General features: G+C 29.0%; 2 protein-coding genes and 1 non-coding gene across 4 annotated transcripts; 2 read left to right on the top strand and 1 right to left on the bottom strand.

Annotated features, from left to right (window-relative positions):
* The first annotated feature begins 255 nt into the window (after positions 1-255).
* TRNAV-CAC (transfer RNA valine (anticodon CAC)) lies at positions 256-329 on the top strand. Its single transcript has one exon. It is a non-coding gene; the product is annotated as a tRNA-Val (tRNA).
* Positions 330-684: 355 nt separating this feature from the next.
* LOC126665881 (PRA1 family protein A1-like) lies at positions 685-3,979 on the top strand. Of its 2 annotated transcripts, none has more exons than XM_050358817.1 (8): positions 685-1,049; positions 1,147-1,187; positions 1,268-1,346; positions 1,912-1,998; positions 2,075-2,163; positions 2,271-2,342; positions 2,471-2,578; positions 3,551-3,979. In XM_050358817.1, the coding sequence occupies exons 1-7, from the start codon at positions 892-894 to the stop codon at positions 2,572-2,574; spliced, it is 630 nt and encodes a 209-aa protein (XP_050214774.1). In that variant the 5' UTR covers positions 685-891; the 3' UTR covers positions 2,575-2,578; positions 3,551-3,979. The 2 variants fall into 2 exon arrangements, with proteins under 2 accessions (XP_050214774.1, XP_050214773.1); XM_050358816.1 differs by having other exon boundaries at positions 2,072-2,163.
* A 3,639-nt stretch (positions 3,980-7,618) lies between these two features.
* On the bottom strand, positions 7,619-7,997 carry LOC126659916 (sulfated surface glycoprotein 185-like). The gene is made up of 2 exons (XM_050353278.1): positions 7,734-7,997; positions 7,619-7,690 (listed from the first exon to the last, which is right to left on the bottom strand). Exons 1-2 carry the CDS (start codon positions 7,995-7,997, stop codon positions 7,619-7,621), a joined length of 336 nt encoding a protein of 111 aa, XP_050209235.1.
* Between the last annotated feature and the right edge of the window lie 5,573 nt (positions 7,998-13,570).

Raw genomic sequence — 13,570 nt, 5'->3', positions numbered from 1 at the left:
TTTTAAACTCAATAAAAGTTAAAAAAAACTCATAAGTAAATTTAAATTATATTTCTTTTTAGAATGGTAAAGTAATTAATAAGATTTTTTTTTTATAATAAAATTAAAGAATATTGTAAAAGCTATAAATTTCTACATTATTGAGAATTTATATTTCAAGTTAACTTCATATTTTCACAAAAGCTTTAATTTTTTAATTATTTTCAAAATATTTGGTACTTTTTAGTTATAGAAAACAGATAGCTTACACAAATTGTCTGGGTGGTGTAGTCGGTTATCACGCTAGTCTCACACACTAGAGGTCCCCGGTTCGAACCCGGGCTCAGACATTTTTAATTTTTGTTTTACCTTTTTCATTTAAATAAAAAGTTAATTTAGTTCTTAAACTTGTGTTTCAAAATTAAATAAAAAAAATTCAACTTTTTTTGAACAACTAAACTTTTAACGCTGTGTTTTTGAATTAAATAAATCATTTTTAATTTTATCAACCAATTATGTTTTAAACTCTCTTATTTTAAAATTACATACCTTAAATACAAATTTATTTGACCTTTAAAAACACATTTAAATTTTAAAGATCTAATTAATTAAAGTAACCTATGTGATTCTAAAATAGAGATGTAATTGATTTAAAAAAAAATCAAAGTATATTTATTTGATATTATATTAAATTTATTTATTTTTTCTTGTGACTATTGGTTCACTTTCTGCAAACAAAACCAAAACAGCCAAACACACCTTCCGATTTGCTCACTCTCATTTCCGTCTTCTTCTTTCCGGTTGATCTTCAATTCCTCATCGTTTCTTCTGTTCTTTCAAATCATTCGATTGATTTCTAGGGTTTTGCGTTATAAAATAGCATACAAAATCAAGCAGCAAGGAGATAGATTAATGGATTGGGGAAACGTAACAGCAGAAGATCTGATTGACGCTCTCAGAGAAGTAGATTGGTCATCTCCGCCGCGTCCGCTCTCTGAATTCTTCTCCAGATTCACACTCCCTCGTTCTTCTTCTAAATGGAACAGCCGCCTCAAATGCAATCTCTATTAGTTACGTTTTTTTTTCTTTTTTTTTTCCTGTTTGTTTTATTTAATTATTGAATTAATTAGTTAATTTAGCTTATACTAATATAGTCTTGTTGAACAGCTATCGGACTAACTACTTCATCATGATCATTCTGATTCTCGGTAACTTTTAAACTTTTTTATTTATAATTTTTAGGAATGTTAATCAGTTAATTAAATGAGGTAATTTTGGTAATATACAGGTATTGGGTTTATTAGGCGGCCACTTGCTATAGCTGCTGCTATTTTAACTGCACTTACTGTTGCCTTTCTTAATGATAGGTAATCTGTTTATTACAAATTCCTACTTTTTTTTAACATTTTAGGTAGTTTTAGTAAGATTATGAGGTTTATGCAGTATGTTGTTTATTGATTGGTTTATTTTTTGAATTTTAGAAGACGAACAACGAAAAGAAAAGTAATGTGTTGTGGAATCTTGATGTTGTTAAGGATGTGATTTATATTGATTTTAAGAGATAACTGATCTGTTAAGTGTTTGTAATACTGTACTTTGAGGTCTTGTGCGATTCATCTAATTAATGAAAATGAATGTTGTACAAAACTAGGTGCAAGTTTAAGTTATTAGGAGGAGGGTGTGCTATACATACGCTACTAAATCAGTACAAATGAATATTTTTTTGTCCAGTAATAATCGTAAGATACATCCTATGGTCTTGAAAAGGAGGCACAAAAATGTAATTTTTTCGTAAGCAAGAGAAAGATATTTGAATACTAAAAGTATTAGGTGGAAAACAGCTATCATTATTGTTGAGGAGAAGAAGAATGGTGAAAATGAATACACAGTTGTTATTTGGATCACATCGTTGCTGATAGCTTCTCCTTACAGCTTTGCAGGTACTTTTAGTGAGAAGGCAACAAGAACTGTGAGACAATTGTATCCACATCTAGCTGCTAAGATGCGCCCTCCTCATACGTAAGCATATTTATCTGCTATTTCTTAAGGATTATCTATTGTTGCTTTTTCGTTAACTATTCTCAATTGGCAGCAGGCCTGTTCTTCGTGGACGTCCATCAGCTAAAAGGGCTATCTATATATGTGGTCGGCCGCGTTGGGTCTTTGTCTTGATATTCTCCATTGGTAATTGCATACCTTTTAAGTCCAGACTTTCCTTGTAAAGTATCATGTCTTTTATTTTAAATGATTTGATTAATCTTTTATTTTATGTTCTTTCCACATTTTGGTAGCGAGTTTCTCCCTTTGGTATGCATCTTGTGGCCTGTTGACTGTTCTGTGGGCACTTGCCATTGGTCTTCTTGGTTTGTTTCTCTCTTTTGCTTCATAGTTTTTGCTCATAGTTAAGGCTATTCTCTATCAACTCTGACTTGTTCCTCGTCTGTCTGTCTGTCTGTCTGCCTGTCCCTCTTTCTCTCTCTCTATCAAGCAGCGACTATTTTACATGCAAGTCTTAGAACACCTAATCTGAAAGCACGGCTGAATACATTTCGCGAGGAATTTCGTGCTGTTTGGCGCAATTACAGTGAGCTGTAGCTTTGTAAGTGAATCTGGGTTGACCTTTTTAATTTTTATTAAGTCTGGGAATCCTTATGAAGTTATGCCTTCTATTTTCATTGCACATGTACACTAGTCTTTCTGGGTGATATAATTCCTACTTCACTTGCTTTCAGATATTATGTGCAAACAACTTCAAATTCAATATTTGTGTTTATATTTTGCACTTGAACTTTTCTTCATTTTCTAATGACTAGGGTGCTGTGTTTTCCAAGGCATTGTGTCTGCGTGAATAAATGTTTTATTAGTTGTTTTAGAAGTAGGAATGCATGACATAGATGAATTCTTTGTCTTCCTAGTGTCAGTGAAAGTGTGCCTTAAGGAAAGTCTTGATGGCAAAGTTTTTTTGAACTTAAGCATGCAGCATTGTACTGCTGTACATTTGAGTTTGAGGCATTGCCATACTGGGGCTTTAGGTCAAAATATGTGTGTTTTTGACAGATTTTTAAAGAAGGAAATAGAAATCTGGATGAAACTATCCGAACTTAAGGAATGTTCCACTCTCTGTGTGTGCGATCAGGTGCATGTGTGCACAATTTTTCTGCAAATATTGCTAGTTTTCTTCCTTCTTCTTTGGCCCTTTTGGTGTTAGACATTGCAACGCAAGACAGTCTAAATGTTTCTTACGATAGTCTTATCTATTTTACATATCCCGGAAAGAGGTTTTATGAAACTCTTTTTGGATTTAGAAATAGAAGCTTTGTACAATATCATAAAGCTCTTTATTTTTAAGAAATAATGAAATGATTGACATGACTTTATTAGAGGATCTACACCAATCTTTACTACTCTACTAGAATAAAACAAACAACATATTTTCTACTTTGAAATGTGTGCCTTGTACGATAGCTTCTCGAATATATCTGACTTATTTTAGGATGCTTTACTATTAGGGATTACAGAAGCTAGGAAGTTGGTTAACTTATCTCAGCGGTCTCTGTTTCTATCTACGCAGGAATGGTTTTTGATTGTGTTATTCAGAATAGCTGCTTGTTCTCAACTTGCTGCTATTGTTGCTACCGAATAACTTTGAATGATTGGACTGGGCATATCCCAAGGCAAAGGCAGCTAATCTTGATAAATTTCCAGAATGTTGTAAATTGTTTGGAGTCGCCTTTCTGTAAATCAGACAGTTTCTGTTTATAATCCATGTTTGGAGAAAAAACTAAGGAAGTAATTGAAAGAAGCATTTGTAGGATTTATGGGGTAGCTATTAATAGCCCTTCTTGTTGTCAATGTGTCAGTTACCTCAGAAGCAGCATCAAGTAACTTGTAATGTGATGGTGAAGAGTTGTATTAGTGGTTGTTTCTTGCTCTCAGGATCTACCAAATGTTCATTTAATTGAAATGAAGCATTATGACAACGTAAAAACATTCTTTTTAAGATTTGAATGACTATCATAAATATGTGAGACATAAGACTTCCATTACTGTGCATTTTTATAAATGGAGAAATGAAATGAAAGAAAACAACATTTTTAACAAGGTTTATTTTGTCCTTGAATTTGGCTTAAGAGATCAAATAAGGCCAATCTTGTGACTTCGAATAGAAACATTTTCAAAATAGGTAATTCTGCTCGTTTTATACTCTTACCTGAGATGATAGAAAATGATTGGAGCATTATTTACAAATTGAAATTGAAAGTGGAAAAAAGTTATTAGACAATTTGAAACTGAAAAGATAACACGAGTATAAATGCTAATTTTAAGTTTTTTGTCTAAAGCTATGTGGGCTGATATTATTTGATCTTTTGTGCCAAATTTACGGGGCAAAATGAACCTTTTAACATTAACTTAACTTGCATAATGGTTTTTGTGCCCTTTTATGGCTAAAAACGGTACACCCTGTTAAAATACACCCTCAAAGTTTTAAAAACTTGCGTAATTAAATATTTAAAAACTCAATTAAACAAGATTTGAGATATTCGTAAATGAGGAACAAATACTCCTAAAGAATGACTTTTTCTAAAACTTTAAACTCAAACTGTTTGAAGCATTATGCAAATACTAGCAAGATCTATTTTGTATATCATTTTCTTTTTAGTCATTGAAATTCAGATAAGTTTGTGAAGAGTTTCGAGCTTGAAAAGTCCATAAATTCTACTATAAAGTAAGATCACAACTAATACACTTTCTGATTCACATCATCTATATTACAATTAATTAGTAGCACATATAAAGAACAAAAAAAGGCACTTAAAACCTTAATATAGCAGGCTGCTCCATGTTATTCTGGTCTCTTTCTAGCTATGCCCATGTGCACCACAATTTCTTATGCCAGCTGCTACACCATGCTTACCTTTTCAGTACATACACACACTTTAATACTTTTGATACCATATATTCAATTTTCTGATGTGTGTTTTTGATCATCAATTAATACCGAGGCGATGACAAGAGAAAACAAAGCAAGAAAATGGAACATTACTTGAACTGGGCACAAGCTGTAGCCTCAGCTTGCGGTTTCATGCTAATGGTAGGTCTTGTTTGTTGCTGTCTCAGCACTCAACCTCGCCAACATGCCGGAGATGTCCACTCCGGCATTGGTAGCTGCGCTTGTGACGGTGGTTATGCTGGTGTTTGATTCATCTTTGATCATATTCATATGTGTATACTTTGCTTCTTTCACATAAACTTTTCTTGTTTTTTTGATAATTTTGGCAGGAGAATTGTAGAATTGTGTAAAGTTTTGTGGGTTATTTACCTTAATGTATTTCTTATAGAATTAACCAATTTTATTGAATATTTTTTTGGTGTCAGAATTAATATTGTTCAACATTGATTTTCTTTTTCTTTTGATATAAAACAATTTTAAGTGTAAGAAGTCAAAAAAAATCTAAAACAATTTAATTATAATAAGCAATTATATGAAAATTACTATTGGCAGATCGTTTTATAAAATAGAAATAAATATTCCATAATTGTTTTAGCATAATACGAATTTTATAATAAAAAATCACGGACCTTCTCTTTTTTTTTTTTTTTTGAAAAAAGGACAAATGAACCTTGCATAAGTATGTAAAATAGAAACGATACAATTAAGTTGTTAAAAAAACATAAAATTTGACAATGATTTATTAGTCATAAAATAATTATATTTAATAAAAAAATCGTTGTAAAAAATAGAAGTTTTATAACATTTTATTGGAAGTGAAAAAAAGTAAGTATATTCAAAATAAATATTATAAAGCATTATGAAAAATTTATTTTTATAAGAATTTTAATAGTCGTTAAAATAGAGCGTTACTAAAAGTCTGAAAGTCACCTTTTTTAATTTTAGCCTAATAGTATAATAAAATTCAAATTTTTGCGTGTTGTTGCAATTTAATCCAATATTTTTAATTTTTATCATAATAGCGTAATTTCAACATCACTTGCAATTTTATCCAAATGTTTTTCAAAATTCAAATTTTAACTTCTAATATTAAGAAAATAAGAAATAACGTTAAAATGTAATTACAGATTCTCTAACTTTTTTGACGATTGAAGCAAAAAATAAACAAATAAAAAACATATTTAAAACTAAAAATGACCGGAAAAGTCAAACGAAACTAATAGATATTGTATGGAGGTGAAAAATTAAGAAAATTAAATTGATAGAAAAAATGGCTGAAATTACAATAAAATGTTGAAATTAGACTATTATTACGAAAATTAAAAATTTCGAATAAAATTACAACAATTTGTAATTTTTTAATTTAATTTATCATTAAGCCTTTAATATTTATATAAAATAAGCGCTTCCTACTATAATATTTATAAAAAGTATTACTCTTTTAATCATCCAAAACTTCTAAATATTTTATAAAATCTGTGGATAAGATACCGTTGAATGAATTCTGTGAACATTTGTTTTGAACATACAATTCGCAGTTTTTACTTGATGAATATAGAAGAAAATTCAAACATGGCACCAATTCTTTCCGTAGAGGCTAATTGACCACGTCAAATTATTGTGTTGTACAATAAGACCTTTTCCATAGTTTTTGAGATTTTTTTTGAATGCATATTGTGATATTAATATGTACAGAATAAGTCGGTTCAGGTCTTGGAAGAGCATCACCAGGTTGCTACCACCGAATTGACGAAGCTAAAGAAACTTCTTGCCGATTCTTGTCCGAATGGTAAAAATATCAACACCGTGTTTGGTTTAAATAAATTTTACAAATTTTTTAAATAAATATAGCTGTATTAATTTACTTTAAAATTTATTTAATAATTTTATTTATTAAAATTGTGTAGAATAAGTCATATTTATAATAAATTATTGAATAACATTATTTATAATTAATTAAATGAATTATATAGTAGACTTTAACTTAATAAAAAAGTCTTAAATAATGGCTTCATTTGAAAAAAAAAATATTGACACTACAAGAAATACTAGAATTAGCAGCAAACATTTTTGCTGCTAATAGTACTAAAATTGTTACTATTAATATATAGCAACAAAAAAAACTGTGGCATGTTACTGCTAATAAAATGCTACCTTAAATAATTGGTAACAAAATCTGTTGTAAAATGCTGCTATAGCTTAACTAATGGCAGTAATTTTTAAAATTAATGCTGCAAAATGTTTATTAGCAACAAAAAAAAAAATTAGCTGTAAAATTTTTTATTGGCATATAGAGAATTTCTTGTAGTGAGAAAGGCCCGGTTTCCTCTTAGAAAAGTACTATCGTGTCATGGAATATATAGTAAGGTTCTCAACTTTTACTTATATTATATATGTTCTTGAGAAACTTGAAACTATACAATTGCGTCCCAATAAAGAAAACATCTATGATATATGCATGCATTTTAATTCATTTGATTTGACTAGAAAAAATAAGACATTATAAATAAAAGTCAATTTGGATTAAATGTCAAAGTAATACACATATGTCATACTTGAGTTCATATATGTATATAAGGACATAATGACAACAATATAATTGCAATTACGACATAATATTAAGAAGAAGCATTTTTATATATAAAAGTTTTGGAGTGATGGGCTGCTGTTTTGGTAAGGACGTTGCCACTAGGGCACAGGGCACTGGAGCTTTAAGTGGCGGCGGAGAAGGTGGTGGTAGCGGTGATACAAAGACAATACCTACAAAAAGCAGTAGCTACACCCCCGTAAAACGTGCAGATACAGACGTTAGAATCACAAGTAGTGGCGGTAGTGGTGTTGCTACTGCCTTGGGAGGAGGAGGTGGAGGATATGGAGGTGACAGTGGAGGAGCTAGTGGAGGATATGGGGGTGATAGTGGTGGAGGTGGTGGTGGAGGAGGGGGCGGAGGAGGTGGTGGAGGTGATGGTGGGTGTAGCGGTGGTGGGGGAGGGGATGGCGGTGGTGGAGGCGGAGGCGGTGGGGGTGGAGGTGGTGGTGGTGGAGGCGATTGAATCTTGACATGCATGCATGGAAGAAGTGAAATTTTGAATATTGTTTATAAATTATATTTGCACAAAATATAAATTTATTTACATAGTTTTTTATCTACTGTATTTTAGAATGTGAATATTTTCATTCTATAATGAAATTATGAATATCTTATGTTATTTTTTCTTCTGATTACTTTGTTGCTTTTGATTTCGTTTATCAAAGAAAACATTATTTAGGATTTAAAATCCACTGAAAAATATAGAATAGTTTTTATTTTTATAACAACTCAATAATTCATTTATGTTTCATAATTGGCTTGGTCGTTGAATGATGTTATTGTTGTTAGAAATAAAAATCAAACAATTAAAATAAAAAGTTCTAAAATAAAACTGTGGTTTTGTTCCATTTTCACAATAATTTGTAGGGTTAACCTATGCTAAATCTATGTATCTACGATCAAGAGAATAGACTCCATCACTAACTGAAAATAAGAGGGGCATGAACCGATTAACCGGTCCTCGAAGATAATTTGTAAACCGGTCTATATTAGTACAGTTTTTAAAATTAAAAATTAAAATTAAAAATTTTAAACATTTAACCATTAAATCAGTTAACTATTTAAAACGATTTGCTTTTTCGGTTTTGCAGTTTTTAATCATGTAATCATTAAAAAAATTGGATACAAAAAAATAAAATTTATAGATAAAAATATAAATATAGTTTAATAATTAAACTTTAATTTCCATTCTATTTAATTATAAAAATATAAATCTTACTTATTCGTGTTTAGATTTTTATGTGTATAAATTATAAAATGTATTTTATTTGAAAAATTAAAAATGTATGTATAAAATTGATAAAAATATATATTATTTATAAACCGGTTAACCACGTTTTTTAAAACTCCAAAACCTAAACTTAAACTATTAACCATAAAAATTAAAAATCAAAACCTGAACCTAAACTCTTGAATCGATTAACCATATTTTTTAGTTCGGTTTTGCGGTTTCAGTTCGGTTAATCGGTTTGACCATATTTTTTGTCCACCCCTACTGAAAATTAGTACCAATTTTATTGCTACTATTACTATATTTTCAGCTGTTATATTTTCAGCGGAAATTTTTATTACTATTTTTATACTTTCAACAATAATTTTTATTGTTACTATTGTTATATTTTTAGCAGCAATTCAAATTTTATTAACAATAATTTTAAATAACATACTTTTTACAGTAATATGTCATAATTTTTATTTTTAGTGCTATATGTTAACAACAACAATTTTAACATTTTTAGCGGTAAATGTATTTGTCATTTGTTGTCCATTAGAGATACGTAAAGCGTGCTCCAGTTCAAGACCTCTTCTTCCTGTGACTAGTGATCTCCATCTCAAATGCTTGTTCAGATTCTTCTTGCTCTATCACAATGTTTATATCTTTCTTGGATGTTCTTTAATTTTTTTGGATCTTCATCAAGTTTTATATATTAAGTTTAATTATATATATTGACATTAGTTAAAGTATTTTGTTCTTCATTTAATCTTCAGCTAGTCCGTAAGATGGGCATTTTTATCTTCCGTCTTCACTAATCTTCAGCTAATCCTTAAGGCTATGTTGCAAAAATTCAAAATTCTACAAAATTTATTATTGGATACACCAATAGAAAGCTTTTAACGATCATTCACTTGCATGTGTAGTTATTTATTTAGAAATGCAATTACATATAAAATTAGTTCTAAATCTTTTGCAAGCGAATGATTTAATGTTTAAAATAAAAAATTATGGTTAGAATCATAGATATTTAGTGGATGATTAAGAAAATTCAAACGCGACTATCTAATGTTTTCTGTAAAGTTAAGAAATTTGACCACGTCAATTTGGAACTGAAATAATACGGGGGAAATTGCACAAGTATTTGACGTTACTAGTATCCTAATACCACAATTAAGCTCTAATCAATTAAATATTTATAAATTTGTATAATTTAAAAATATTACTTTCCAGTGTATAAAATTATGTACAAAGAAACATCAGATTACATCAAAAACAAAGATTTTAAAAATGAATTATGTGTAATAGGTATTTTAGCTATTTTGGCTTATATTTTTTTTAGAAATCTTTACGCTATTTTATACTTAGATTTGTGACTTTTTTTGGCTATACTCTAACCCAAATTTTTTAGTGTGTCATCTTATATGTGTCATTTTTTATGCAAAGATTTAGAATTTTTGCTTTTGCCACACCTTGCGACTTTTTTATATATTTTTATCCATAAAAAAATTATGTGTTTGAATAAAAAGAATTCCATAAAATTTTATAGAATTCATATATAAAATATATATAGTATTTAATTTATTTAAGAAATTTTATTTAATAACTATATTCTTAAAAATTTATAGATTGTTATATTTATTTTAAAATTGGTAAATTCCTTGTACATGCTTGAATATCCCTCCTAGAAAAGTAGTAATAGTCATATGTTGAGAAAATTACCTGGTGCTATACAATTGCGTGCCAATTAAGAAATAATCTGTGAAATATCCATGCATTTTAATTCATTTGAATCGAGTAAGAAAAATATAATATTATAAAGGTCAATTTGGATGAAATGTCAAAGTAAGACACGTATTTTATATTGATAAAAAAGAAAAAAAAGACACGTATTTCATCCTTATATAAGGACATGCATAATAACAACTTTGTAATTGCATTAAACATTAGACATAATTATAAGAAGAAGCATTTATAAAGACACAAGTTTTAGAGTGATGGGCGGCTGTTTTGGCAAGGATCTTCCACCTAGAACACAATATGCTAATGGAGCTACTAAAAAACATAAGCACAGAAGACATTCGCATGCAGCTGCAAACATTGGATTTGTAAGTGGTGGCGCTGCTGCCACATCCTGGGGAGGAGGCGGTGGTGCAGGATGTGGTGGTGGTGGAGGTGGCGGTGGGTGTGGGGGTGGCGGCGGTGGAGGCTGCTAAATGAACCTTGACATGCATTGCAATTATGGTTATTTTGTTGGTGTGTATACGTAAAAGAAATTCTTATTTTTTGATTTTATTGATTCTTTTTCAGAAATAAGATTGCTTGGATGTTTGCATATATGGTATTGCTGTCCTTTGATTACTTAATTGGTGGCTTTTAATTTTGTAAATCAAAGTAATAATTTGTTTTTTTTGAATTCATCAAATCTCATTAAATCGAATATGAAACAGTTACATTTATAGAAAATTCGGGATAATTCGAAAATCAAACCCGATTGCGTGACATGGAACGGACAACATGCTGTTTGATTCGCAGATCTTAATTACAAAAATAAAAATAAATTATTAACGGTTTCGCTAATAATTAAGTGCAGTTTTCAATCAATTTTTGATCAAATTTCACCCATCACCCGCAAAGTCACATCATCCGATTCAATCACCACTCGATAACTCCTTCATAAAAAAGAGACAACAACCTTTCACAGATAAAGGACAACAAACCTTTCAAAAAAATGACAAATTAAAACATTTTAAAAAAGACAAACAATGAAAATTAAATAAACCTAATATAGTTCATAAACGATTCCATTTTGTTGTTGATGATCTTCAATTTATCTTCGTTTTTTGGTAATTGAATTGCGCTTCGTTATTAAATTTCAATCCATCAAAAAAATGAAAAACAATTGGCTTTTTATTATATCTATTAAATAAAAATAACATGTATAAAGGGATGACTACCGTTAACAGTAAAATCAAACCATTAACGGATGCCGAAGAAGAAATAAAAAAAAACTCTAAACGACTAGGGTTTGTTTAGAGAGAAGAAAGGGTTTAAGTAATAATTAATTAGGATTTAAAATTGAGCAGAAAATATAAATTAATATTTTATAACAATTTAGTCAACCATTTGTTTTTTTTTGGATAAATAGTAGGTGTATTAGCACATCCACAAAGTAGTCTCATTTTTATTTTTTAAAAGTTTTTACGATAAAATTTCTCTTTTTATCTTTTTAAAATCACCTTAAAAGATCTAATATGAAAAATTCGACTATTATTAATAAGAGTAAAATAAAAAAATAAAAAACAAATATTTTTTAAATTTATGTATAAAAGTAAATGAGACTTTTACGAAAAAAGTAATAATTAATACATAATATGTTTCAAAGTTTCTCAAATGCTGCGGCGGCGCTTTAGGGGTGGTATTTTGAAGGGTGTCAAAATATATCTTATGTTTTATTTTGGCACTGATTTCTCGATTTTATTTCAATCCCCAACTTAATTACTAGTTTAAGATAATTTTATAGATTAAATTTAACGGCTTAATTACATAAAAAATCACCAACTTTCGCGTATTTTTAGTATTTAATATAATTGTTTTTCTTGAGATATTTAACATTAACTTTCAGTTTTGGCATATTTGTACACGGCTACATTTTTTTTGAAAAATTGTGTTGATTTGGATGCAAAACGGCGTCGTTTTACATCCAAAACGACGTCATTTTACATCCAAAATGGTCCCGTGGACAAATAAGCCAAAAATATAAGTTAATATTAAATATGTCAAGAAAAAAAGATTATGTTAAATTTCAAAAACAAGCAAAAGTCGGTGATTGTTAACGCAATTAAGCCAAGTTTAAAAATAGAAATATGTTTATTTTTATAGAAATAAAACTCTATTGAAATTATTAAAAACATAAAATTTATGGTAGGAAAAAAACTAATCCATACAAAACATTTCATATGATGTCGGCAATGGTCAATGCATATCAATATTACTTTTGCTACCGTTGGTAATATTTTATTTATTTAAAGTTGGATTTAGAAATTTTTTAGAACAAATTAAATAAAAATTACCCGTGAATGAATACTTTGCATCTTACACAAATTTTACTCATTCTAAAGTCTATGTAAATGCGTTTTAAATCTTCCAAAATCCAACTAATAAACCTAACTTTGGTAAAATGTAGAGATATTTTCTAACTTGTAATCTACGCAAACAAACTTAAGAGGTAGGTTTCTTGTAGAAAAGTCTTTTATTATTTTATTGTATATATTTGAATATTTGCCGTCAAATGAAACTCAAGTCTTATCCTATCCATTTGCTTTTGTGGTTGATGTGGTTTCATTATTGTTGGACATTGCTTTTTCTGTATTACAAAGAAAGAAAATTAATTTTTTTTAAAATTCAAAATACTTCTATCACTAATTATATTCTCATATTATAAAATTATCTGACATTATTTCTTAAAAAAATATTTATAGAAAAACTTTATTCATATTTTTGAATTTTTTTGAAATTTATAGTTATTATTCAATACGGTAATTTTAAAGAGACGGCAGCCCACTGCAGAGCCACTCACGGTGGACCCATTCTGTTTCAGTCGAAATTGATCGAAAATTTATTATTATTTTTTAAATTGATTCTAAACTATGTCCTAATCGTATTAAAGTCATTGATTATTTTTTTCCTTACAATTAAATTCCTCTAATAGACAAGACGGACTAATTCAAACAATAAGAACACTCCTCATGTTCGGGTTAACGCAAAAATAAGAGTGAAATTTTTTTATCCTCGTAAAATAAAAGGAACAACAAAAAGGATTCCTCTAATTAAAATT

This window comes from Mercurialis annua, linkage group LG1-X (assembly GCF_937616625.2).
Source record: "Mercurialis annua linkage group LG1-X, ddMerAnnu1.2, whole genome shotgun sequence".
NCBI classification, from domain to species: Eukaryota; Viridiplantae; Streptophyta; class Magnoliopsida; order Malpighiales; family Euphorbiaceae; genus Mercurialis; species Mercurialis annua.
This window is presented reverse-complemented; position numbering and strand designations above follow the sequence as displayed.